General features: G+C 44.0%; 2 protein-coding genes across 2 annotated transcripts in view; both read left to right on the top strand.

Annotated features, from left to right (window-relative positions):
- Window positions 1–829: 829 nt before the first annotated feature.
- fbxo36b (F-box protein 36b) lies at window positions 830–7,652 on the top strand. The gene is made up of 4 exons (XM_041896913.2): window positions 830–925; window positions 1,289–1,397; window positions 2,619–2,791; window positions 7,315–7,652. Exons 1-4 carry the CDS (start codon window positions 830–832, stop codon window positions 7,642–7,644), a joined length of 708 nt encoding a protein of 235 aa, XP_041752847.2. The 3' UTR covers window positions 7,645–7,652.
- Window positions 7,653–9,045: 1,393 nt separating this feature from the next.
- The window catches only part of LOC121581641 (olfactory receptor 1F12), a 31,165-nt gene continuing 15,496 nt past the window's right edge, over window positions 9,046–24,714 (top strand). Inside the window, exons 1-2 of the mRNA XM_045224911.1 lie at window positions 9,046–9,091; window positions 9,303–10,220. Coding sequence (XP_045080846.1) covers window positions 9,046–9,091; window positions 9,303–10,220 — 964 coding nt within the window. The remainder of the gene's footprint in view (window positions 9,092–9,302; window positions 10,221–24,714) is intronic.

The raw sequence follows: 24,714 nt of genomic DNA, 5'->3' as shown, positions 1-24,714 counted from the left end.
GGTGTCAACATTGTGAACAGAGTGCCCCATGGTGGGGTTATGGGATGGGTAGGCATAAGCTACGGACAACGAACACAATTGCATTTTATCAATAGCAATTTGAATGCACAGACATACCGTGACGAGATCCTGAGGCCCATTATCGTGCCTTTCATCCGCCGCCATCACCTCATGTTTCGGTATGATAATTCACGGCCCCATGTCGCAAGGATCTGTACGCAATTCCTGGAAGCTGAAAATGTCCCAGTTCTTCCATGGCCTGCATACTCAGCAAATATGTCACCCATTGAGCATGTTTGGGATGTTCTGGATTAACGTTTATGACCGCGTGTTCAGGTTCCCGCCAATATTCAACAACTTTGCACAGCCATTGAAGAGTGGGACAACATTCCACAGGCCACAATCAACAACCTGATCAACTCTATGGTGGTCACACCAGATACTGACTGGTTTTCTGATCCACACCCCTACCTTTTTCTGTCTATATTCCCAGTCGTGTGAAATCCATAGATTCGGGCCTAATGAATTTATTTAAATTGACTGATTTATAACTCAGTAAAATCTTAGAAAATGTTGCATTTATATTTTTGTTCAATATATGTCTTTATGAGGAAATGTTTTCATAGAACTTGACTCAAGTACCAGGAAAACATAGCTATTCATTTATACACAGCTGCAAAAGTGACTTCAAACCCAAGAGGAAGTTGCAATTTTACATTTGTTACATTGTAGCATGTTGCAGCAGGAGGGATTTTGTTACATTCCAGCATACTGGAAAAACCATAACGAGTCCTTTCGTTGCCATGGCAACTCAAACCAAACGTCCAAAATGGCGACTTTGCTGGGGAAAAGTTTATTTGAAGTCAGTGGTCAAGGCCCTGCACCCAATAAAGACTTCTTCCAATTTTCTGTCACCAAGACAGAGGTACGTTTTTTCGTCTTATGTCCTCTCTAAAATGTAAAATATTTGGTACATTTTTCTTAGACATTTCTAAGCAAGCCATTTACTGCCTTGCCCTTTCATTCTCTAACGCTAATCTTTCAATTTTAGCTAGCTAGAATAACGTTAGCTGTCAGTAACGTTAACGTTAGAGACATAACAATATAATATAGTAGTAGCTTGCTAACTAACAAATAAGGCTGTGCCAGCAAGATGGCAACAAATAGTTAGCAAAGTAAATAGTCAGCACTAGTAACGAACAGAACAATTTAGCTAGCTTAATTGCTTTGCTGACTAAGTACAGTAATACCACATGCTCTGCAATACTCATAGGCCCATATTTTCCAGGTTATTTGGAGATGGTGGAAGATTTCTTTGAGAAGTGATGGTAGGAACACAAAGCCAGGAGAACTGAGGGAGTCTCACAAGGACTTCTTGGATGACAGCCGGCTTCAGAGTAAGGTTCCCTGTGTAGGCGATCCCACAACCCACCTGCTCACTAATAGCTAGATAGATAATAGCCTAGATGCCAAAAATAACCCTATGCCCTCGAGTGAAGTGAATTACCATGCTAAAAATGACTGCATTGATTGTATCCCAATCAACCCCTAATTAAATGATACTATTCCAGTTGGCTAAGTCGTGCAGTGCCCACATGATTTAGGTTCACAGGTGTGTCAGAAGGGCAGTTTCCAGGAGGGCAGGGGTCGTAGAGGCAATGGTCTAGAGCAGGGTTCTCCAAGCCTGTTCCTGGAGAGCTACTGTCCTGTAGGTTTTTACTCCAAGCCTGTTCCTGGAGAGCTACTGTCCTGTAGGTTTTTACTCCAAGCCTGTTCCTGGAGAGCTACTGTCCTGTAGGTTTTTACTCCAAGCCTGTTCCTGGAGAGCTACTGTCCTGTAGGTTTTTACTCCAAGCCTGTTCCTGGAGAGCTACTGTCCTGTAGGTTTTCACTCCAAGCCTGTTCCTGGAGAGCTACTGTCCTGTAGGTTTTTACTCCAAGCCTGTTCCTGGAGAGCTACTGTCCTGTAGGTTTTTACTCCAAGCCTGTTCCTGGAGAGCTACCGTAGTGTAGGTTTTTACTCCAACCCTAATCTAGCACACCTGATTCTAATAATTAGCTGGTTGATAAGCTGAACCAGGTTAGATACAACTGGGGTTGGAGTGAAAATCTACGAGGGTAGCTCTCCAGGAACAGGATTAGAGACCCTTGGTCTGGAGATTGTGTCCATTCGCGGGTGCAGATTTTTTTTTGACGTCTTTTACTATAAATACTTTTGAAATCGCCTAGTTGCTAGGTCAGAGAGATGGGGAGAATCTCAAAACCCATTGGAGAAGGTCAGAGGGGAGGGACCTCTGACTTTCTCATCCAATGGGGTTTGAGAAGGAGAGGGGACGCGAGGAGTCAAGGAAATGCAATTGAGATTCTCCCATGGTCTAATGGTCTACAAAGCCCTTGTACCGGACTTTGGCTAGGTTGTTCACAGCACAAAAAAAAGGTAAGCAATGGCCCCATTGGTGGGCATGCTGAGGGGAGGACGGCTCATAATAATGGCTGGAATGGAGTCAATGGAATGGTATCAAACACATCAACGACGTGGTTTCCATATGGTTGATACCATTCCATTGACTCCATTCCAGCCATTATTATAAGCCTCCACTGGTGTGATGGTTTCCCAGGTCAGCTGAGTGTGGTGTTTGGCCCACGGATCCTTCAGTACAGCCAGGCACTATGTCAGGGTCACTATGACTACCTGGAGCGTCTGCCCGACCCCCTGCTGCTCCACATCCTGACCCATCTGGAACTGGAGGACGTGGCACGGCTTGGACACACCTCACACAGGTTCAGGAAGGTGAATGGACCCACTCTGTCTGTGTGAGACTCGGTGCATGCATGTACACAGTGTACATCATAGGCAGTACGCTGTCTACATCATAGGCAGTACGCTGTCTACATCATAGGCAGTACGCTGTCTACATCATAGGCAGTACGCTGTCTACATCATAGGCAGTACGCTGTCTACATCATAGGCAGTACGCTGTCTACATCATAGGCAGTACGCTGTCTACATCATAGGCAGTACGCTGTCTACATCATAGGCAGTACGCTGTCTACATCATAGGCAGTACGCTGTCTACATCATAGGCAGTACACTGTCTACATCATAGGCAGTACACTGTCTACATCATATGCAGTACACTGTGTACATCATAGGCAGTACGCTGTCTACATCATAGGCAGTACACTGTCTACATCATAGGCAGTACACTGTCTACATCAGGGTTGCCCAACCCTGTTCCTGGAGAGCTACCCTCCTGTAGGTTTTCACTCCAACCCTAATCTAGCACACCTGATTGTAATAATTAGCAGGTTGATAAGATGAATCAGGTCAGTAACACCTGGGGTTGGAGTGAAAACAGACAGTGGACTGCCTATGATGTAGACAGTGTACTGCCTATGATGTAGACAGTGTACTGCCTATGATGTAGACAGCCTATGATGTAGACAGTGTACTGCCTATGATGTAGACAGTGGACTGCCTATGATGTAGACAGTGGACTGCCTATGATGTAGACAGCGTACTGCCTATGATGTAGACAGTGGACTGCCTATGATGTAGACAGCGTACTGCCTATGATGTAGACAGCGTACTGCCTATGATGTAGACAGCCTATGATGTAGACAGTGTACTGCCTATGATGTAGACAGTGTACTGCCTATGATGTAGACAGTGTACTGCCTATGATGTAGACAGTGTACTGCCTATGATGTAGACAGTGTACTGCCTATGATGTAGACAGTGTACTGCCTATGATGTAGACAGTGGACTGCCTATGATGTAGACAGCCTATGATGTAGACAGTGTACTGCCTATGATGTAGACAGTGTACTGCCTATGATGTAGACAGTGTACTGCCTATGATGTAGACAGTGTACTGCCTATGATGTAGACAGTGTACTGCCTATGATGTAGACAGTGTACTGCCTATGATGTAGACAGTGGACTGCCTATGATGTAGACAGCCTATGATGTAGACAGTGTACTGCCTATGATGTAGACAGTGTACTGCCTATGATGTAGACAGTGTACTGCCTATGATGTAGACAGTGTACTGCCTATGATGTAGACAGTGGACTGCCTATGATGTAGACAGCCTATGATGTAGACAGTGTACTGCCTATGATGTAGACAGTGTACTGCCTATGATGTAGACAGTGTACTGCCTATGATGTAGACAGTGTACTGCCTATGATGTAGACTGCCTATGATGTAGACAGCGTACTGCCTATGATGTAGACAGCCTATGATGTAGACAGTGTACTGCCTATGATGTAGACAGTGTACTGCCTATGATGTAGACAGTGGACTGCCTATGATGTAGACAGTGTACTGCCTATGATGTAGACAGTGTACTGCCTATGATGTAGACAGTGTACTGCCTATGATGTAGACAGTGTACTGCCTATGATGTAGACAGTGTACTGCCTATGATGTAGACAGTGTACTGCCTATGATGTAGACAGCCTATGATGTAGACAGTGTACTGCCTATGATGTAGACAGTGGACTGCCTATGATGTAGACAGTGTACTGCCTATGATGTAGACAGTGTACTGCCTATGATGTAGACAGTGGACTGCCTATGATGTAGACAGTGGACTGCCTATGATGTAGACAGTGGACTGCCTATGATGTAGACAGTGGACTGCCTATGATGTAGACAGTGGACTGCCTATGATGTAGACAGTGGACTGCCTATGATGTAGACAGTGGACTGCCTATGATGTAGACAGTGTACTGCCTATGATGTAGACAGTGTACTGCCTATGATGTAGACAGTGTACTGCCTATGATGTAGACAGTGTACTGCCTATGATGTAGACAGTGGACTGCCTATGATGTAGACAGTGGACTGCCTATGATGTAGACAGTGTACTGCCTATGATGTAGACAGTGTACTGCCTATGATGTAGACAGTGGACTGCCTATGATGTAGACAGTGGACTGCCTATGATGTAGACAGTGTACTGCCTATGATGTAGACAGTGGACTGCCTATGATGTAGACAGTGGACTGCCTATGATGTAGACAGCCTATGATGTAGACAGTGTACTGCCTATGATGTAGACAGTGTACTGCCTATGATGTAGACAGTGTACTGCCTATGATGTAGACAGTGTACTGCCTATGATGTAGACAGTGTACTGCCTATGATGTAGACAGTGTACTGCCTATGATGTAGACAGTGGACTGCCTATGATGTAGACAGCCTATGATGTAGACAGTGTACTGCCTATGATGTAGACAGTGTACTGCCTATGATGTAGACAGTGTACTGCCTATGATGTAGACAGTGGACTGCCTATGATGTAGACAGCCTATGATGTAGACAGTGTACTGCCTATGATGTAGACAGTGTACTGCCTATGATGTAGACTGCCTATGATGTAGACAGCGTACTGCCTATGATGTAGACAGTGTACTGCCTATGATGTAGACTGCCTATGATGTAGACAGCGTACTGCCTATGATGTAGACAGCGTACTGCCTATGATGTAGACAGCCTATGATGTAGACAGTGAACTGCCTATGATGTAGACAGTGTACTGCCTATGATGTAGACTGCCTATGATGTAGACAGCGTACTGCCTATGATGTAGACAGCCTATGATGTAGACAGTGTACTGCCTATGATGTAGACAGTGTACTGCCTATGATGTAGACAGTGGACTGCCTATGATGTAGACAGTGGACTGCCTATGATGTAGACAGTGGACTGCCTATGATGTAGACAGCGTACTGCCTATGATGTAGACAGTGGACTGCCTATGATGTAGACAGTGTACTGCCTATGATGTAGACAGCCTATGATGTAGACAGTGTACTGCCTATGATGTAGACAGCCTATGATGTAGACAGTGTACTGCCTATGATGTAGACAGTGTACTGCCTATGATGTAGACAGTGGACTGCCTATGATGTAGACAGTGTACTGCCTATGATGTAGACAGCGTACTGCCTATGATGTAGACAGTGTACTGCCTATGATGTAGACAGTGTACTGCCTATGATGTAGACAGTGGACTGCCTATGATGTAGACAGTGGACTGCCTATGATGTAGATAGTGTACTGCCTATGATGTAGACAGTGGACTGCCTATGATGTAGACAGTGTACTGCCTATGATGTAGACAGTGTACTGCCTATGATGTAGACTGCCTATGATGTAGACAGCGTACTGCCTATGATGTAGACAGCCTATGATGTAGACAGTGTACTGCCTATGATGTAGACAGTGTACTGCCTATGATGTAGACAGCCTATGATGTAGACAGCGTACTGCCTATGATGTAGACAGTGGACTGCCTATGATGTAGACAGTGGACTGCCTATGATGTAGACAGCGTACTGCCTATGATGTAGACAGTGGACTGCCTATGATGTAGACAGTGGACTGCCTATGATGTAGACAGTGTACTGCCTATGATGTAGACAGTGGACTGCCTATGATGTAGACAGCCTATGATGTAGACAGCGTACTGCCTATGATGTAGACAGTGGACTGCCTATGATGTAGACAGTGGACTGCCTATGATGTAGACAGTGGACTGCCTATGATGTAGACAGTGGACTGCCTATGATGTAGACAGCCTATGATGTAGACAGTGTACTGCCTATGATGTAGACAGTGGACTGCCTATGATGTAGACAGTGGACTGCCTATGATGTAGACAGTGGACTGCCTATGATGTAGACAGCCTATGATGTAGACAGTGTACTGCCTATGATGTAGACAGTGGACTGCCTATGATGTAGACAGTGTACTGCCTATGATGTAGACAGTGTACTGCCTATGATGTAGACAGTGGACTGCCTATGATGTAGACAGCCTATGATGTAGACAGTGTACTGCCTATGATGTAGACAGTGGACTGCCTATGATGTAGACAGTGGACTGCCTATGATGTAGACAGTGGACTGCCTATGATGTAGACAGTGTACTGCCTATGATGTAGACAGTGTACTGCCTATGATGTAGACTGCCTATGATGTAGACAGCGTACTGCCTATGATGTAGACAGCCTATGATGTAGACAGTGTACTGCCTATGATGTAGACAGTGGACTGCCTATGATGTAGACAGTGGACTGCCTATGATGTAGACAGTATGTGAATCCTATTGTAACTTTACATGGGTATATCTGAGTGTAATTACGTGTTTATTTCCATATTCTGTTGGTTTCTTTTCTATATGTGAATCTGTCCATTGTTGTTTTTGTGTGTGGTTTAAACCCCTGGTGAGTTAACTGACTGCATGATTGATCGCAACCTCTGGTCTAGGTCCCTAACCACTGTTCCCTGTGCGTCTGTCAGCTGTGTCGTTCGGAGGAGTTCTGGGAGCAGGCGGTGCGCGGCCACTGCGGCTCCGTGTCGGCCGAGGTGGAGGCCCTGGCCCTGGAGCTGGGCTGGAGGAGCGTCTTCTTCACCAGCAAGCTGCAGCTGCAGAAACAGATCAGCCGCAGGAGGAAGAAGAGCCAGAAGCTACTCCGTAAAGACACAGAGAGCTACGATGTAGACACCATGGTGGAGCGCAGTGAGGACCCAGAGAGCCATGTTGCAGATATAGAGCCAGGTTCTGAGTTGGACCCTGGGCCGGAGCAGCTCGGTACAGACATGACTCTTCTTCTTATTGGTGTCCTTTAGTAGTGGTTTCTTTGCAGCAATTCGACCATGAAGGCCTGATTCATACAGTCCCCTCTGAACAGTTGTTGAGATGTGTCTGTGACTTGAACTCTGTGAAGCATTTATTTGGGCTGCAATTTCTAAGGCTGGTAACTCGAATGAACTTATCCTCTGCAGCAGAGGTAACTCTGGGTCTTCCATTCCTGTGGCGGTCCTCATGAGAGCCAGTTTCATCATAGCGCTTGATGGAGTTTGCGACTGCACTTGAAGAAACTTTCAAAGTTCTTGACATTTTCCGTATTGACTGACCTTCATGTCTTAAAGTAATGATGGACTGTTGTTTCTCTTTGCTTATTTGAGCTGTTGTTGACATAATATGGACTTGGTCTTTTACCAAATAGGGCTATCTTCTGTATACCACCCCTACCCTGTCACAACACAACTGATTGGCTCAAACACATTAAGAAGGAAAGAAATTCCACAAATTAACTTTTAAGAAGGCACACCTGTTAATTGAAATGCATTCCAGGTGACTATCTCATGAAGCTGGTTGAGAGAATGCCAAGAGTGTGCAAAGCTATCATCAAGGCAAAGGGTGGCTATTTGAAGATTCTCAAATATAAAATATATTTTGATTTGTTTAACACTTTTTTGGTTACTACATGATTCCATATGTGTTATTTCATAGTTTTGATGTTTTCACTATTATTCTACAATGTAAAAAATATTAAAAATAAAGAAAAACCCTTGAATGAGTAGGTGTGTCCAAACTTTTGACTGGTAGTGTATATTATGTATGTTTACAATGTTTAAAATATAACAATATTTTAAACATGCTCATGACTTAAACCTATATTCTATATTAAATCCTTATCTCGGCTAAATAACTTGACGACCAAGGGGTCCAATCATTTTAACATCCTTATATTTGTATTCATCATGAACATGTAAAAAAAAGTCGTTCATAATAGGGAGAGTGTTATTCACATTCAGTAGCGGCAAACCCTCCTGATGCAGGTCGGATGTCCACACACACACACACACACACACTCAGCACAGCACACACACACACCTAGGAGCACAAGAACTTGCACGACTTACTGTTAAATATAGAATTTTGCTATGCTGAGAGGCAGGTGTTGACTCTCAGAACAATCTATTCCACTAAACCCACGGATTAGGAGGCAGTCGATAAAGAATCTATAACTAAATGCATGGCGGGGGTGACACGTGACAGAAAACACAAGGAAAGAGTGGGAGAAGGATGGAGAAGGCAACCGTTACCCGAAGCAAAGGGCTACCTACCACAGCAGATAGACACCCATAGCTGTTGGCACCATTAACTTGGTTTTGTGAATTCTTGGTTTGGCAAATTCCGAATTTAGTTTTCACCCCTGCGACCTGCCAGAATCAGCAGAAGCGATGTCCAATGACTCCAACTATGATGTGGCAGTGGAACAGAATATGGGTAAGGACATAGAGAGATTTTTTTCTGCTGTTTTTTTTGTTCTTTTTTTTTGTCTCAACCTATGAGTGCTCGATCTTGGGTTTACAGTCAATGTTTTGTCGTTGACGTTATATGTGGTTTATCGAAGTATCTAAATAATCTCACCCTTGCCTTTATGTGGTTTAACTTCACATGTTATTTCCTATTCCCGTTATCTGTTGCTTTACTGTAGTCGTGTCTTTCCTCTACTCAGGCCTTTTAAATGCTACTATATCTGGGGATGACATATGGCTGCTGGACACAGTGAAAGTATGTATCCACGGGGCCATCTTCGTGACCACCTTCTTCTTGACCTACCTCATTGTGGTGACAGTGTGCCACACGGCCGAGCTGCGCCGCAACGTCCGCTTCATCCTGCTGTGCCATCACTGTGCCTGTGTGACCAGCTTCAACGCCGTGGGCACCGTCCTGCACGGCCTCCGCGCCCTCCGCCTGCCCATCAGCCGCCTGACCTGTTGGCTCCTCTTTGACTTCCAGGTGGCTCTGGGCCGTGGCATGGGCATCACCCTCACCCTCATGGCCATCAACACCTGCCTTTCCATTCTGCGGCCGCTCCACTACCCGAAGCTGGTGCGTCGCATTCGGGCTTCCGTCATAGCTCTGGCTTGGTTCGTGGCCCTGCTCAACCCGGTTCTGTTCACTGTCCTGGCTTGCGCCCAGTCCTCTTGGGCCTATGTGGTGGCGCTGGACCCCGTGTGCTCCACCACGCTGGAGAGTCCAGCGTCTCGGTTCAGCAGCCTGGCGCTGGTGGCGTTCCTGATACTGCTCATCATGACCAGCTATGTGCTCATCTACATGGAGGGCTGCCGGGCGGGGCATTTCTCACGCTCCAACAGCTACGGCCGCCGCACCATCCTGATCCACATGCTGCAGATGATCCTGTACCTTCTCCCTCTGGTGCCCATCATCGCCAGGTTGAAGCACAATATGGCTGCCACAGTGACCAACTACGTGGTGTTCTTAGTGGGGCAAGGGCTCAGCCCCGTGGTGTACGGCCTACGCAGCCGGGAACTCCGGAAGCAGCTCCCCCGCTTCCTCCCCCGCTGGACAAAAGTGTTCCAGACCAGCAGTGGCATCACAGACTGCTCTAGTACAGGGACCGCAATGATCTCCAGAACGGCGACTAGTACAGAGACTGTAACCAGCGCAGAGTCTGCACTTAGCATTGGAACCTGTGCTACACTAGAGACTGAAGCTAGTATAGAGTCTGCATCAAGTGAAGGACCTGGAATAAACCTAGAGAGCCCAGCAAATACAGAAACCACAGTGTGCACATGGACCAGTATAGAGACTGAAGCCAGTGACGTAACTGAAATCAGTGGACTGACTGAAACTAGTATAGAGACTGAAGCCAGTGATGTAACTGAAACCAGTGGACTGACTGAAACTAGTATAGAGACTGAAGCCAGTGATGTAACTGAAACCAGTGGACTGACTGAAACTAGTATTGGGACTGAAGCCAGTGATGTTACTGAAACCAGTGGACTGACTGAAACTAGTATTGGGACTGAAGCCAGTGACGTAACTGAAATCAGTGGACTGACTGAAACTAGTATAGGGACTGAAGCCAGTGATGTAACTGAAACCAGTGGACTGACTGAAACTAGTATAGGGACTGAAGCCAGTGACGTAACTGAAATCAGTGGACTGACTGAAACTAGTATAGGGACTGAAGCCAATGATGTAACTGAAATCAGTGGACTGACTGAAACTAGTATAGGGACTGAAGCCAGTGACGTAACTGAAACCAGTGGACTGACTGAAACTAGTATAGGGACTGAAGCCAGTGACGTAACTGAAACCAGTGGACTGACTGAAACTAGTATAGGAACTGAAGCCAGTGACGTAACTGAAACCAGAGACAAGTGAAGTGCAATCGTATGAGGACATTGTATGAGGATTACTGAACCTGCTGTAGACAATGGTGGCGATTGAACATGTAGAATCGTCGGGAAAAGAACCGATAAAGATGGTCGATGGTCTGTGGTCAGAGGAGATAGGAAGGCCACCCGCTGTGCACCGCCAACATACATGTTGGTCTGTCCTTTAGAGGAAGATGGAAAATTTTCAGTATACCAAGCAGCCAGATGTGTAATGTGTAAATCAAACTATATTTTATTTCATGTACTACTGTGTATAGAAGTACCATGTATGTGATATGTATCAATAATGTATAATGTACAGTGCAGTCGGAAAGTATTCAGACCCCTTTACTTTTTTCACATTTTGTTACGTTACAGCCTTATTCTAAAATGTATTAAATAAATACAAATCCTCAGCAATCTACACACAATACCCCATAATGACAAAGCGAAAACAGTTTTTTAGAAATGTTTGCAAATGTATTAAAAAGAAATACCTTATTTACATAAGTATTCAGACCCTTTGCTATGAGACTCGAAATTGAGCTCAGGTGCATCTTGTTTCCATTGATCATCCTTGAGATGTTTCTACCACTTGATTGGAGTCCACCTGTGGTAAATATAATTGATTGGACATGATTGGAAAGGCACACACCTGTCTATATAAGGTCCCACAGTTGACAGTGTATGTCAGAGCAAAAACCAAGCCATGAGGTCGAAGGAATTGTCCGTAGAGCGCCGAGACAGGATTGTGTCGAGGCACAGATCTGTGGAAGGGTAACAAAAATGTTATGCAGCATTGAAGATCCCCAAGAACACATTGACCTCCATCATTCTTAAATAGAAGAAGTTTGGAACCACCAAGACTCTTCCTAGAGCTGGCCGCCCAGCCAAAACTGAGCAATCGGGGGATAAGGGCCTTGGTCAGGGAGGTGACCAAGAACCCGATGGTCACTCTGACAGAGCTCTAGAGTTCCTCTGTGGAGATGGGAGAACCTTCCACAAGGACAACCATCTCTGCAGCACTCTACCAATCAGGCCTTTATGGTAGAGTGGCCAGACGGAAGCCACTCCTCAGTAAAAGGCACATGACAGCCAGCTTGGAGTTTGCCAAAAGGCACCTAAAGACTCTCAGACCATGAGAAACAAGATTCTCTGGTCTGATGAAACCAAGATTGAACTCTTTGGCCTGAATGCCAAGCATCACGTCTGGAGGAAACCTGGCACCATCCCTACGGTTAAGCATGGTGGTGGCAGCATCATTCTGTGGGGATGTTTTTCAGCGGGAGGGACTGGGAGACTAGTCAGGATCGAGGGAAAGATGAACGGAGTAAAGTACAGAGAGATTCTTGATGAAAACCTGCTCCAGAGTGCTCAGGACCTCAGACTGGGGCGAACGTTCACCTTCCAACAGGACAACGACCCTAAGCACACAGCCAAGACAAAGCAGGAGTGGTTTCGGGACAAGTCTCTGAATGTCCTTGAGTGGCCCAGCCAGAGCCCGGACTTAAACCTGATCGAACATCTCTGGAGAGACCTGAAAATAACTCTCCATCCAACCTGACAGAGCTTAAGAGGATCTGCAGAGAAGAATGGGAGAAACTCCCCAAATACAGGTGTGCCACGCTTGTAGCGTCATACCCAAGAAGACTTGAGGCCGTAATGCCAAAGGTGCTTCAACAAAATACTGAGTAAAGGGTCTGAAATACTTATGTAAATTTAATATTTCAATTTTCATTTCTAAGAACCTGTTTTTGCTTTGTCATTATGGGGTATTGTGTGTAGATTGATGAGGGGAAAAAAACAATTTAATCAATTTTAGAATAAGGCTGTAACCTAACAATATGTGGAAAAAGTCAAGGGGTCTGAATACTTTCCGAAAGGCACTGTATATGTAACAAAATAGTTGTAAAAAAGTAAAACGAAGTTACTTTTGTTCTCTGAAGAGGGTGGATGGCCCAATAAAAAATTCAATAAAATGTAAAAAATTAAAAACCCATTGTATTGGTATTGCGTGTTGTCTGATTGAACTACATCCGTATTCAAGTATTTGTTATTTAAATCCTCGTTTCTGACCACTTTCCAATATTCCACTTCTCTTTGTCGGCTGGAAAAGAACAGGTGGAAATGGATAGTAGCGTTACATGTAGAATATTTAACTAAAGTAATAATGAGTGCTTTAAGATGTTGATTGATGATATTTCATGATATTTCACCACTACTTTCCCTCAGTCAGACCTCTCTATAAAATCCTCACTAAATCATCACTAAATCCTCACTTAAAACAAAACTACTTACATCAAGGTTTCTCACTAATCCCACCCGGAATTGTGCCAATTACAAAAAGTATGAGAACAGATTTAGCCATCTACTTCGGATATCACAAAAAAGATTTACTAGCAAATTCCAAGAATCTTCAAACAATATTAAGTCAACTTGGACAATTATCAATCAACTGTTGAACAGGAAAAAGGCTTCTATGGCTCTCACATCTCAATTTAATGTTGGAAGACCTATAGTGATCCTTATGTTATTTTATTTGTATTTAATAACTTTTTTTGTCATTGTGTATTTGTATTTATTAAGGATCCCCATACTCTTCATGGGGTCCTGCAACATTAAGGCAGTTACAGTGGGGAAAAAAAGTATTTAGTCAGCCACCAATTGTGCAAGTTCTCCCACTTAAAAAGATGAGAGAGGCCTGTAATTTTCATCATAGATACATGTCAACTATGACAGACAAAATGAGAAAAAACATTCCAGAAAATCACATTGTAGGATTTTTTATGAATTTATTTGCAAATTATGGTGGAAAATAAGTATTTGGTCAATAACAAAAGTTTCTCAATACTTTGTTATATACCCTTTGTTGGCAATGACACAGGTCAAACGTTTTCTGTAAGTCTTCACAAGGTTTTCACACACTGTTGCTGGTATTTTGGCCCATTCCTCCATGCAGATCTCCTCTAGAGCAGTGATGTTTTGGGGCTGTCGCTGGGCAACACAGACTTTCAACTCCCTCCAAAGATTTCCTATGGGGTTGAGATCTGGAGACTGGCTAGGCCACTCCAGGACCTTGAAATGCTTCTTACGAAGCCACTCCTTCGTTGCCCGGGCGCTGTGTTTGGGATCATTGTCATGCTGAAAGACCCAGCCACGTTTCATCTTCAATGCCCTTGCTGATGGAAGGAGGTTTTCACTCAAAATCTCATGATACATGGCCCCTTTCATTCTTTCCTTTACACGGATCAGTCGTCCTGGTCCCTTTGCAGAAAAACAGCCCCAAAGCATGATGTTTCCACCCCCATGCTTCACAGTAGGTATGGTGTTCTTTGAATGAAACTCAGCATTCTTTGTCCTCCAAACACGACGAGTTGAGTTTTTACCAAAAAGTTATATTTTGGTTTCATCTGACCATATGACATTCTCCCAATCCTCTTCTGGATCATCCAAATGCACTCTAGCAAACTTCAGACGGGCCTGGACATGTACTGTTTTAAGCAGGGGGACACGTCTGGCACTGCAGGATTTGAGTAGTGTGTTACTGATGGTAGGCTTTGTTACTTTGGTCCCAGCTCTCTGCAGGTCATTCACTAGGTCCCCCCGTGTGGTTCTGGGATTTTTGCTCACCGTTCTTGTGATCATTTTGACCCCACGGGGTGAGATCTTGCGTGGAGCCCCAGATCGAGGGAGATTATCAGTGGTCTTGTATGTCTTCCATTTCCTAATAATTGCTCCCACAGTTGATTTCTTCAAACCAAGCTGCTTAACTATTGCAGATTCAGTCTTCCCAGCCTGGTGCAGGTCTACAATTTTGTTTCTGGTGTCCTTTGACAGCTCTTTGGTCTTGGCCATAGTGGAGTTTGGAGTGTGACTGTTTGAGGTTGTGGACAGGTGTCTTTTATACTGATAACAAGTTCAAACAGGTGCCATTAATACAGGTAACGAGTGGAGGACAGAGGAGCCTCTTAAAGAAGAAGTTACAGGTCTGTGAGAGTCAGAAATCTTGCTCGTTTGTAGGTGACCAAATACTTATTTTCCACCATAATTTGCAAATAAATTCATTAAAAATCCTACAATGTGATTTTCTGGATTTTTCTTTCTCAATTTGTCTGTCATAGTTGACGTGTACCTATGATGAAAATTACAGGCCTCTCTCATCTTTTTAAGTGGGAGAACTTGCACAATTGGTGGCTGACTAAATACTTTTTTTCCCCACTGTATATACCATTTAAAATATTACATTACATTATATTTCATAACACTTTACCCAATACATTTAGTGTGTTCCCTCAGGCCACTACTCCACTATCACATATTTACAATACAACATCCATGTGTACGTGTGTGTAGAGTGAGTGTCTATATGTACGTGTGTATGTGCCTGTGTGTGTGTGTCTCTTCACAGTCCCAGCTGTTCCACAAAGTGTATTTTTACCTGTTTTTTTTAATCAGATTCTACTGCTTGCATCAGTTACCTGATGTGGAATAGAGTTCCATGTGGTCATGGCTCTATGTAGTACTGTCTCCCATAGTCCGTTCCTCTCTTTTAAAAGGACACTTCAGGATTTTGGCAATGAAGTCCTTTCCTTTATCTGCTTCCCCAGAGTCAGATGAACCTGTGGATCAGTGGAGGCTGTTGAGGGGAGGATGGTTCATAATAATGGCTGGAACGGAGCAAATGGAATGGCATCAAACCATGTGTTTGTAGGGCGGCAGGTAGCTTAGTGGTTAAGAGCGTTGTGCTAGTAACCGAAAGGTTGCTGGTTCTAATCACCGAGCTGACTAGGTGAAAAATCTGTCGATGTGCCCTTGAGCAAGGCACTTAACCCTAATTGCTCCTGTAAGTCGCTCTGGATAAGAGCGTCTGCTAAATAAAATGTATTTGATACCATTCTTCCGCTCGAGCCATTACCACGAGCCCGTCCTCCTCAATTAAGGTGCCGTGGATACCATTTTTTATGTCTCTGCATGCAGTTTAAAGGAAGTCGCTAACTAGCGTTAGCGCAATGACTGGAAGTCTATGGTAACTGTTAGTAAATACCATAGACTTCCAGTCATTGCGCTAACGCTAGTTAGCATTGACTCGCAAAACAAACTCTTAACTTCTTTCATACTGGATGCAGAGACATAAAAATGGTATCCATGATTTTAAGACCAGGCAAAAACTGATGGAAATCCTTTGGATTACATTAAGGGAAATGTCCCTTCTCTCCTTCAGTTTGATCCACCTGATGTGATGGAGGTGATGGAGGTCATTGGTAACTTAAAGGTATCAGCAGCAGGTCATGATGAAATTGGTGCCTCTTTGGTGAAATCGGTGTCTTCCTCGATGATATACCCTCTAATGTAGATAATATTCACCAAATCTATGCCAACTGGTATTGTACCTAAATATTTTAAAGTTGCCAGTGCTATCCCCCTCTTTAAACCTGGGGATAACAAGATATTTTACTAATTATATCTGTACTACCATGTTTTTCATGAGTCTCAGAGAAACTGGTGTAAAAGAATAATGTTGAAACGTTTAAACCAAGACAGTATTTTATATGAGCACCAATATGGTTTTAACACTGTATTCTATATGAGCACCAATATGGTTTCAGCACTGTATTCTATATGAGCACCAATATAGTTTCAGCACTGTATTCTATATGAGCACCAATATGGTTTCAGCACTGTATTCTATATGAGCACCAATATGGTTTCAACACTGTATTCTATATGAGCACCAATATGGTTTCAGCACTGTATTCTATATGAGCACCAATATGGTTTCAGCACTGTATTCTATATGAGCACCAATATGGTTTCAACACTGTATTCTATATGAGCACCAATATGGTTTCAACACTGTATTCTATATGAGCACCAATATGGTTTCAACACTGTATTCTATATGAGCACCAATATGGTTTTCGTAAAAACTACTCCACAGATATGGCTCTTTTACAACTTGTGTATAAAATCTTTACAGCCCTCAACAACAACGCTCTTGGCAGTCGTCTAGATTTATCCAAAGCGTTTGATAATGAAATATTACTTGCTGAATTGCATTATTACCGTTTTCATGAATGTACATATAAATGCCTATATAATTATGTACAGTGCCTTCAGAAAGTATTCATACCCCTCGACTAATTCCACATTTTGTTGTGTTACAGCCTGAATTCAAAATGCATTAAATATACCCCTCAACTTATTCCATATTTTGTTGTGTTACAGCCTGAATTCAAAATGCATTAAATACACCCCATAATGACAAAGTGAAAAACATGTTTTTTTAGATATGTTCGCAAAATTATTGAAAAGTAAATACAGACATATCTCATTTACATACACTACCGTTCAAAAGTTTCGGGTCACTTAGAAATTTCCTTGTTTTCGAAAGAAAACCTTTTTTTTTGTCCATTAAAATAACATCAAATTGATCAGAAATACAGTGTAGACATTGTTAATGTTGTAAATGGCTATTGTAGCTGGAAACGGCAATTTTTTTATGGAATATCTACATAGGCGTACAGAGGCCCATTATCAGCAACCATCAGTCCTGTGTTCCAATGGCACGTTGTGTTCGCTAATCCAAGTTTATCATTTTAAAAGGCTAATTGATCATTAGAAAACCCTTTTGCAATTATGTTAGCACAGCTGAAAACTGTTGTGCTGATTTAAAGAAGCAATAAAACTGGCCTTCTTGAGACTAGTTGTGTATCTGGAGCATCAGCAATTGTGGGTTCGATTACAGGCTCAAAATGGCCAGAAACAAATAACTTTTTTCTGAAACTCGTCAGTCTATTCTTGTTCTAAGAAATGAAGGCTATTCCATGCGAGTGTAAGTATTCACACCCCTGAGTCAATACTTTGTAGAAGCACCTTTTGCAGTGATAATAGTGGTCTGGGTAAGCTGTGGTGACCAATCATTCAGGGCAGGCAGATCCCCACCTGTTGCATGTTATTTTTGGCATTAATACGTGTCACATTTCAGTTTGCAAACAATGTAATAAAAACTGTATTGAGTTAATAAAGCCGCATAATAACATGGTCTCTTTTTTGCTTTCTTGAGTAAGGCAGCTCAGTGCTTTCTTGAGTAAGGCAGCTCAGTGCTTTCTTGAGTAAGGCAGCTCAGTGCTTTCTTGAGTAAGGCAGCTCAGTGCTTTCTTGAGTAAGGCAGCTCAGTGCTTTCTTGAGTAAGGCAGCTCAGTGCTTTCTTGAGTAAGGCAGCTCAGTGCTTTCTTGAGTAAGGCAGCTCAGTGCTTTCTGTGGGGGAGGGGCAGCCAGCAGAAAGGGCGTAGGGGTTGGTAATCTTCTCTAGTTGCGCCGTGATTGGCTCAGTGTTCTGTCACTCATGGGGACACTAAGTCTCCGCAAAATCTACAGGGAGAGCTAGAAAGTTCAAGCCCCCTTGGCTGCTACCACAGATTAACATTAGAAGTGCTCATCCAAGAAGGCTCAAGGTCATTGGCCACAGATAAAATGACGTCAAATCACGTTATATCTACCGTAGCTTTGATTGGACTGATCATGTCAACATCATACTTTCAAAATCTTAGCTAGCAAGCTTGACAAGCAGTCATCATCATGAATCACGTTGACAATCTACTGGCAAATCCTTTTCAAACATTGTCATATGAAGAGAAATTATAGATAAAACGTTTCGGCCATTGGACATTGGACATAAACATTACACAAGAAGTTGGAAATCGCAAACTCAAGAAGGTGTGGTTTGGAAGGAATCAGTGGCTAACTGCAAACATTGCAAAGCAATCACTATTTTGCTTCCCCTGCTATTTGGTGGAAAGGGTGTGTGGTCCAAGTCTGGGCTTAAGGGCCTCTTTTCCAAGCTTAAAATTATAAACATTCACACGCAACACCATTGGCCAAAAAAGGTTGAATACATTGGGCATGCAGTCAATCCAGCATGACTTCTGCCGCGTTCAAAACAACTGGAAACTCGGAACTGGGAAATTTCAGACTTCAGTGAGTTCAAGATGCTTTTGAACTCTGAAAAAAATGAGCTCCGACTGGGAAAATACATTTTGAACGGTCATCCAACTCAGAATTCCAAGTCGGGAACTCGGGCCTCTTTCTAGAGCTCCAACCTGAAGATCACCGACGTCATGATTCGACCTTGTTTTTTTCCGAGTTTTTTATTTATTTTTATTTTATTTTTAGGCGGTAGATCAGCTTTAATATTGCAGGTAGCTTCCATCAATGTAATTGTCTGCATCACTTCCAATCCCCCATATATGTTTTTGCAAATATAGATACAGTGGGGAGAACAAGTATTTGATACACTGCCAATTTTGCAGGTTTTCCTACTTACAAAGCATGTAGAGGTCTGTAATTTTTTATCATAGGTACACTTCAACTGTGAGAGACGGAATCTAAAACAAAAATCCAGAAAATCACATTGTATGATTTTTAAGTAATTAATTTGCATTTTATTGCATGACATAAGTATTTGATACATCAGAAAAGCAGAACGTAATATTTGGTACAGAAACCTTTGTTTGCAATTACAGAGATCATACATTTCCTGTAGGTCTTGACCAGGTTTGCACACACTGCAGCAGGGATTTTGGCCCACTCCTCAAATCAAATCAAAATCAAATCAAATTTTATTGGTCACATGCGCCGAATACAACAGGTGCAGACATTACAGTGAAATGCTTACTTACAGCCCTTAACCAACAGTGCATTTATTTTAAACAAAAAAAGTAAGAATAAAACAACAACAAAAAAAGTGTTGAGGAAAAAAAGAGCAGAAGTAAAATAAAGTGACAGTAGGGAGGCTATATATACAGTAAAATAAAGTGACAGTAGGGAGGCTATATATACAGGGGGGTACCGTTGCAGAGTCAATGTGCGGGGGCACCGGCTAGTTGAGGTAGTTGAGGTAATATGTACATGTGGGTAGAGTTAAAGTGACTATGCATATATACTTAACAGAATAGCAGCAGCGTAAAAAGGATGGGGTGGGGGGGCAGTGCAAATAGTCCGGGTAGCCATGATTAGCTATTCAGGAGTCTTATGGCTTGGGGGTAGAAGCTGTTGAGAAGTCTTTTGGACCTAGACTTGGCACTCCGGTACCGCTTGCCGTGCGGTAGCAGAGAGAACTGTCTATGACTAGGGTGGCTGGAGTCTTTGACAATTTTGAGGGCCTTCCTCTGACACCGCCTGGTATAGAGGTCCTGGATGGCAGGAAGCTTGGCCCCAGTGATGTACTGGGCCGTACGCACTACCCTCTGTAGTGCCTTGCGGTCAGAGGCCAAGCAGTTGCCATACCAGGCGGTGATGCAACCAGTCAGGATGCTCTCGATGGTGCAGCTGTAGAATTTTTTGAGGATCTGAGGACCCATGCCAAATCTTTTTAGTCTCCTGAGGGGGAATAGGCTTTGTCGTGCCCTCTTCACGACTGTCTTGGTGTGTTTGGACCATGATAGTTCGTTGGTGATGTGGACACCAAGGAACTTGAAGCTCTCAACCTGTTCCACTACAGCCCCGTCGATGAGAATGGGGGCGTGCTCAGTCCTCTTTTTTTTCCTGTAGTCCACAATCATCTCCTTTGTCTTGGTCACGTTGAGGGAGAGGTTGTTGTCCTGGCACCACACGGCCAGATCTCTGACCTCATCCCTATAGGCTGTCTCATCGTTGTCGGTGATCAGGCCTACCACTGTTTGTGTCGTCGGCAAACTTAATGATGGTGTTGGAGTCGTGCCTGGCCATGCAGTCATGGGTGAACAGAGAGTACCGGAGGGGACTGAGCACGCACCCCTGAGGGGCCCCCGTGTTGAGGATCAGTGTGGCAGATGTGTTGTTACCTACCCTTACCACCTGGGGGCGGCCCGTCAGGAAGTCCAGGATCCAGTTGCAGAGGGAGGTGTTTAGTCCCAGGATCCTTAGCTTAGTGATGAGCTTAGAGGGCACTATGGTGTTGAATGCTGAGCTGTAGTCAATGAATAGCATTCTCACGTAGGTGTTCCTCTTGTCCAGGTGGGAAAGGGCAGTGTGGAGTGCGATAGAGATTGCATCATCTGTGGATCTGTTGGGGCGGTATGCAAATTGGAGTGGGTCTAGGGTTTCTGGGATTATGCTGTTGATGTGAGCCATGACCAGTCTTTCAAAGCACTTCATGGCTACAGACGTCAGTGCTACGGGTCGGTAGTCATTTAGGCAGGTTATCTTAGAGTTCTTGGGCACGGGGACTATGGTGGTCTGCTTGAAACATGTTGGTATTACAGACTCAGTCAGGGACATGTTGAAAATGTCAGTGAAGACACTTGCCAGTTGGTCAGCACATGCTCGGAGTACACGTCCTGGTAATCCGTCTGGCCCTGCGGCCTTGTGAATGTTGACCTGCTTAAAAGTCTTACTCACATCGGCTACGGAGAGCGTGATCACATAGTCGTCCGGAACAGCTGGTGCTCTCATGCATGCTTCAGTGTTGCTTGCCTCGAAGCGAGCATAGAAGTGGTTTAGCTCGTCTGGTAGGCTTGTGTCACTGGGCAGCTCGCGGCTGTGCTTCCCTTTGTAGTCTGTAATAGTTTTCAAGCCCTGCCACATCCGACGAGCGTCAGAGCCAGTGTAGTATGATTCAATCTTAGACCTGTATTGACTCTTTGCCTGTTTGATGGTTCGTCGGAGGTCATAGCGGGATTTCTTATAAGCGTCCGGGTTAGAGTCCCGTTCCTTGAAAGCGGCAGCTCTACCCTTTAGCTCAGTGCGGATGTTTCCTGTAATCCATGGCTTCTGGTTGGGGTATGTACGATACGGTCACTGTGGGGACGACATCATCGATGCACTTATTGATGAAGCCAGTGACTGATGTGGTGTACTCCTCAATGCTGTCTGAAGAATCCCGGAACATGTTCCAGTCTGTGCTAGCAAAACAGTCCTGTAGCTTAGCATCTGCGTCATCTGACCACTTTTTTATTAACCGAATCACTGGTGCTTCCTGCTTCAGTTTTTGCTTATAAGCAGGAATCAGGAGGATAGAGTTATGGTCAGATTTGCCAAATGGAGGGCGAGGGAGAGCTTTGTATGTGTGGAGTAAAGGTGGTCTAGAGTTTTTTTCCCTCTGGTTGCACATTTAACATGCTGGTAGAAATTAGGTAAAACGGATTTAAGTTTCCCTGCATTAAAGTCCCCGGCTACTAGGAGCGCTGCATCTGGATGAGCGTTTTCCTGTTGATTAATGGCCTTGTACAACTCATTCAGTGCAATCTTAATGCCAGCATTGGTTTGTGGTGGTAAATAGACAGCTATGAAAAATATAGATGAAAACTCTCTTGGTAAATAGTGTGGTCTACAGCTTATCATAAGATACTCTACCTCAGGCGAGCAAAACCTCGAGACTTCCTTAGTATTTGATTTTGTGCACCAGCTGTTGTTTACAAATATACAGAGACCGCCACCCCTTGTCTTACCAGAGTCAGACGTTCTGTCCTGCCGATGTAGCGTATAGCCTGCTAGCTGAATGTTATCATTGTTGTCGTTCAGCCACGACTCCGTGAAACATAAGATATTACAGTTTTTAATGTCCCGTTGGTAGGATAACCGTAATCTTAAATCGTCAATTTTATTCTCAAAATATTGAACGTTGGCTAATAGGATTGATGGGAGAGGCAGTTTACTCGCTCGCCGTCGGATCCTTACAAGGCACCCGGATCTGCGTCCGCGATATCTCCGTCTCTTCCTCACGTGAATGACGGGGATCTGGGCCTTGTCGGGTGTCTGTAGGATATCCTTCGCGACCGCCTCGTTGAAGAAGAAATCTTCGTCCAATGCGAGGTGAGTAATCGCTGTCCTGATATCCAGAAGCTCTCTTTGGTTATAAGAGACGATGGCAGAAACATTATGTACAAAATAAATTACAAATAACGCGGAAAAACACACATAATAGTACAATTGGTTAGAGGGCTGTAAAACGGCAGCCATCTTCTCCGCGCTCCTCCATACAGACCTTCTCCAGATCCTTCAGGTTTCGGGGCTGTCGCTGGGCAATACGGACTTTCATCTCCCTCCAAAGATTTTCTATTGGGTTCAGGTCTGGAGACTGGCTAGGCCACTCCAGAACCTTGAGATGCTTCTTACGGAGCCACTCCTTAGTTGCCCTGGCTGTGTGTTTCGGGTCATTGTCATGCTGGAAGACCCAGCCACGACCCACCTTCAATGCTCTTACTGAGGGAAGGACGTTGTTGGCCAAGATCTCGCGATACATGGCCCCATCCATCCTCCCCTCAATACGGTGCAGACGTCCTGTCCCCTTTGCAGAAAAGCATCCCCAAAGAATGATGTTTCCACCTCCATACTTCACGGTTGGGATGGTGTTCTTGGGGTTGTACTCATCCTTCTTCTTCCTCCAAACACGGCGAGTGGAGTTTAGACCAAAAAGCTCAATTTTTGTCTCATCAGACCACATGACCTTCTCCCATTCCTCCTCTGGATTAAACCAGATGGTCATTGGCAAACTTCAGACGGGCCTGGACATGTGCTGGCTTGAGCAGGGGGACCTTGCGTGCGCTGCAGGATTTTAATCCATGACGCCGTAGTGTGTTACTAATGGTTTTCTTTGAGACTGTGGTCCCAGCTCTCTTCAGGTCATTGACCAGGTCCTGCCGTGTAGTTCTGGGCTGATCCCTCACCATCCTCATGATCATTGATGCCCCATGAGGTGAGATCTTGCATGGAGCCCCAGACAGAGGGTGATTGACCGTCATCTTGAACTTCTTCCATTTTCTAATAATTGCGCCAACAGTTGTCGCCTTCTCACCAAGCTGCTTGCCTATTGTCCTGTAGCCCATCTCAGCCTTGTGCAGGTCTACAATTTTATCCCTGATGTCCTTACACAGCTCTCTGGTCTTGGCCATTGTGGAGAGGTTGGAGTCTGTTTGATTGAGTGTGTGGACAGGTGTCTTTTATACAGGTAACGAGTTCAAACAGGTGCAGTTAATACAGGTAATGAGTGGAGAACAGGAGGGCTCCTTAAAGAAAAACTAACAGGTCTGTGAGAGCCGGAATTCTTACTGGTTGGTAGGTGATCAAATACTTATGTCATGCAATAAAATGCAAATTAATTACTTAAAAATCATACAATGTGATTTTCTGGATTTTTGTTTTAGATTCAGTCTCTCACAGTTGAAGTGTACCTATGATAAAAATTACAGACCTCTACATGCTTTGTAAGTAGGAAAACCTGCAAAATCGGCAGTGTATCAAATACTTGTTCTCCCCACTGTATATACAGTGAGGGAAAAAAGTATTTGATCCCCTGCTGATTTTGTATGTTTGCCCACTGACAAAGAAATTATCAGTCTATAATTTTAATGGTAGGTTTATTTGAACAGTGAGAGGCAGAATAACAACAAAAAAATCCAGAAAAACGCATGTCAAAAAATGTTATACATTGATTTGCATTTTAATGAGGGAAATAAGTATTTGACCCCTCTGCAAAACATGACCTAGTACTTGGTGGCAAAACCCTTGTTGGCAATCACAGAGGTCAGACGTTTCTTGTAGTTGGCCACCAGGTTTGCACACATCTCAGGAGGGATTTTGTCCCACTCCTCTTTGCAGATCTTCTCCAAGTCATTAAGGTTTCGAGGCTGACGTTTGGCAACTCGAACCTTCAGCTCCCTCCACAGATTTTCTATGGAATTAAGGTCTGGAGACTGGCTAGGCCACTCCAGGACCTTAATGTGCTTCTTCTTGAGCCACTCCTTT

The sequence above is a fragment of the Coregonus clupeaformis genome, chromosome 14 (assembly GCF_020615455.1).
Source record: "Coregonus clupeaformis isolate EN_2021a chromosome 14, ASM2061545v1, whole genome shotgun sequence".
Lineage (NCBI taxonomy): Eukaryota > Metazoa > Chordata > Actinopteri > Salmoniformes > Salmonidae > Coregonus > Coregonus clupeaformis.
The sequence above is the reverse complement of the archived record's forward strand: the minus strand, read 5'-3'. Positions and strand labels throughout refer to the sequence as shown.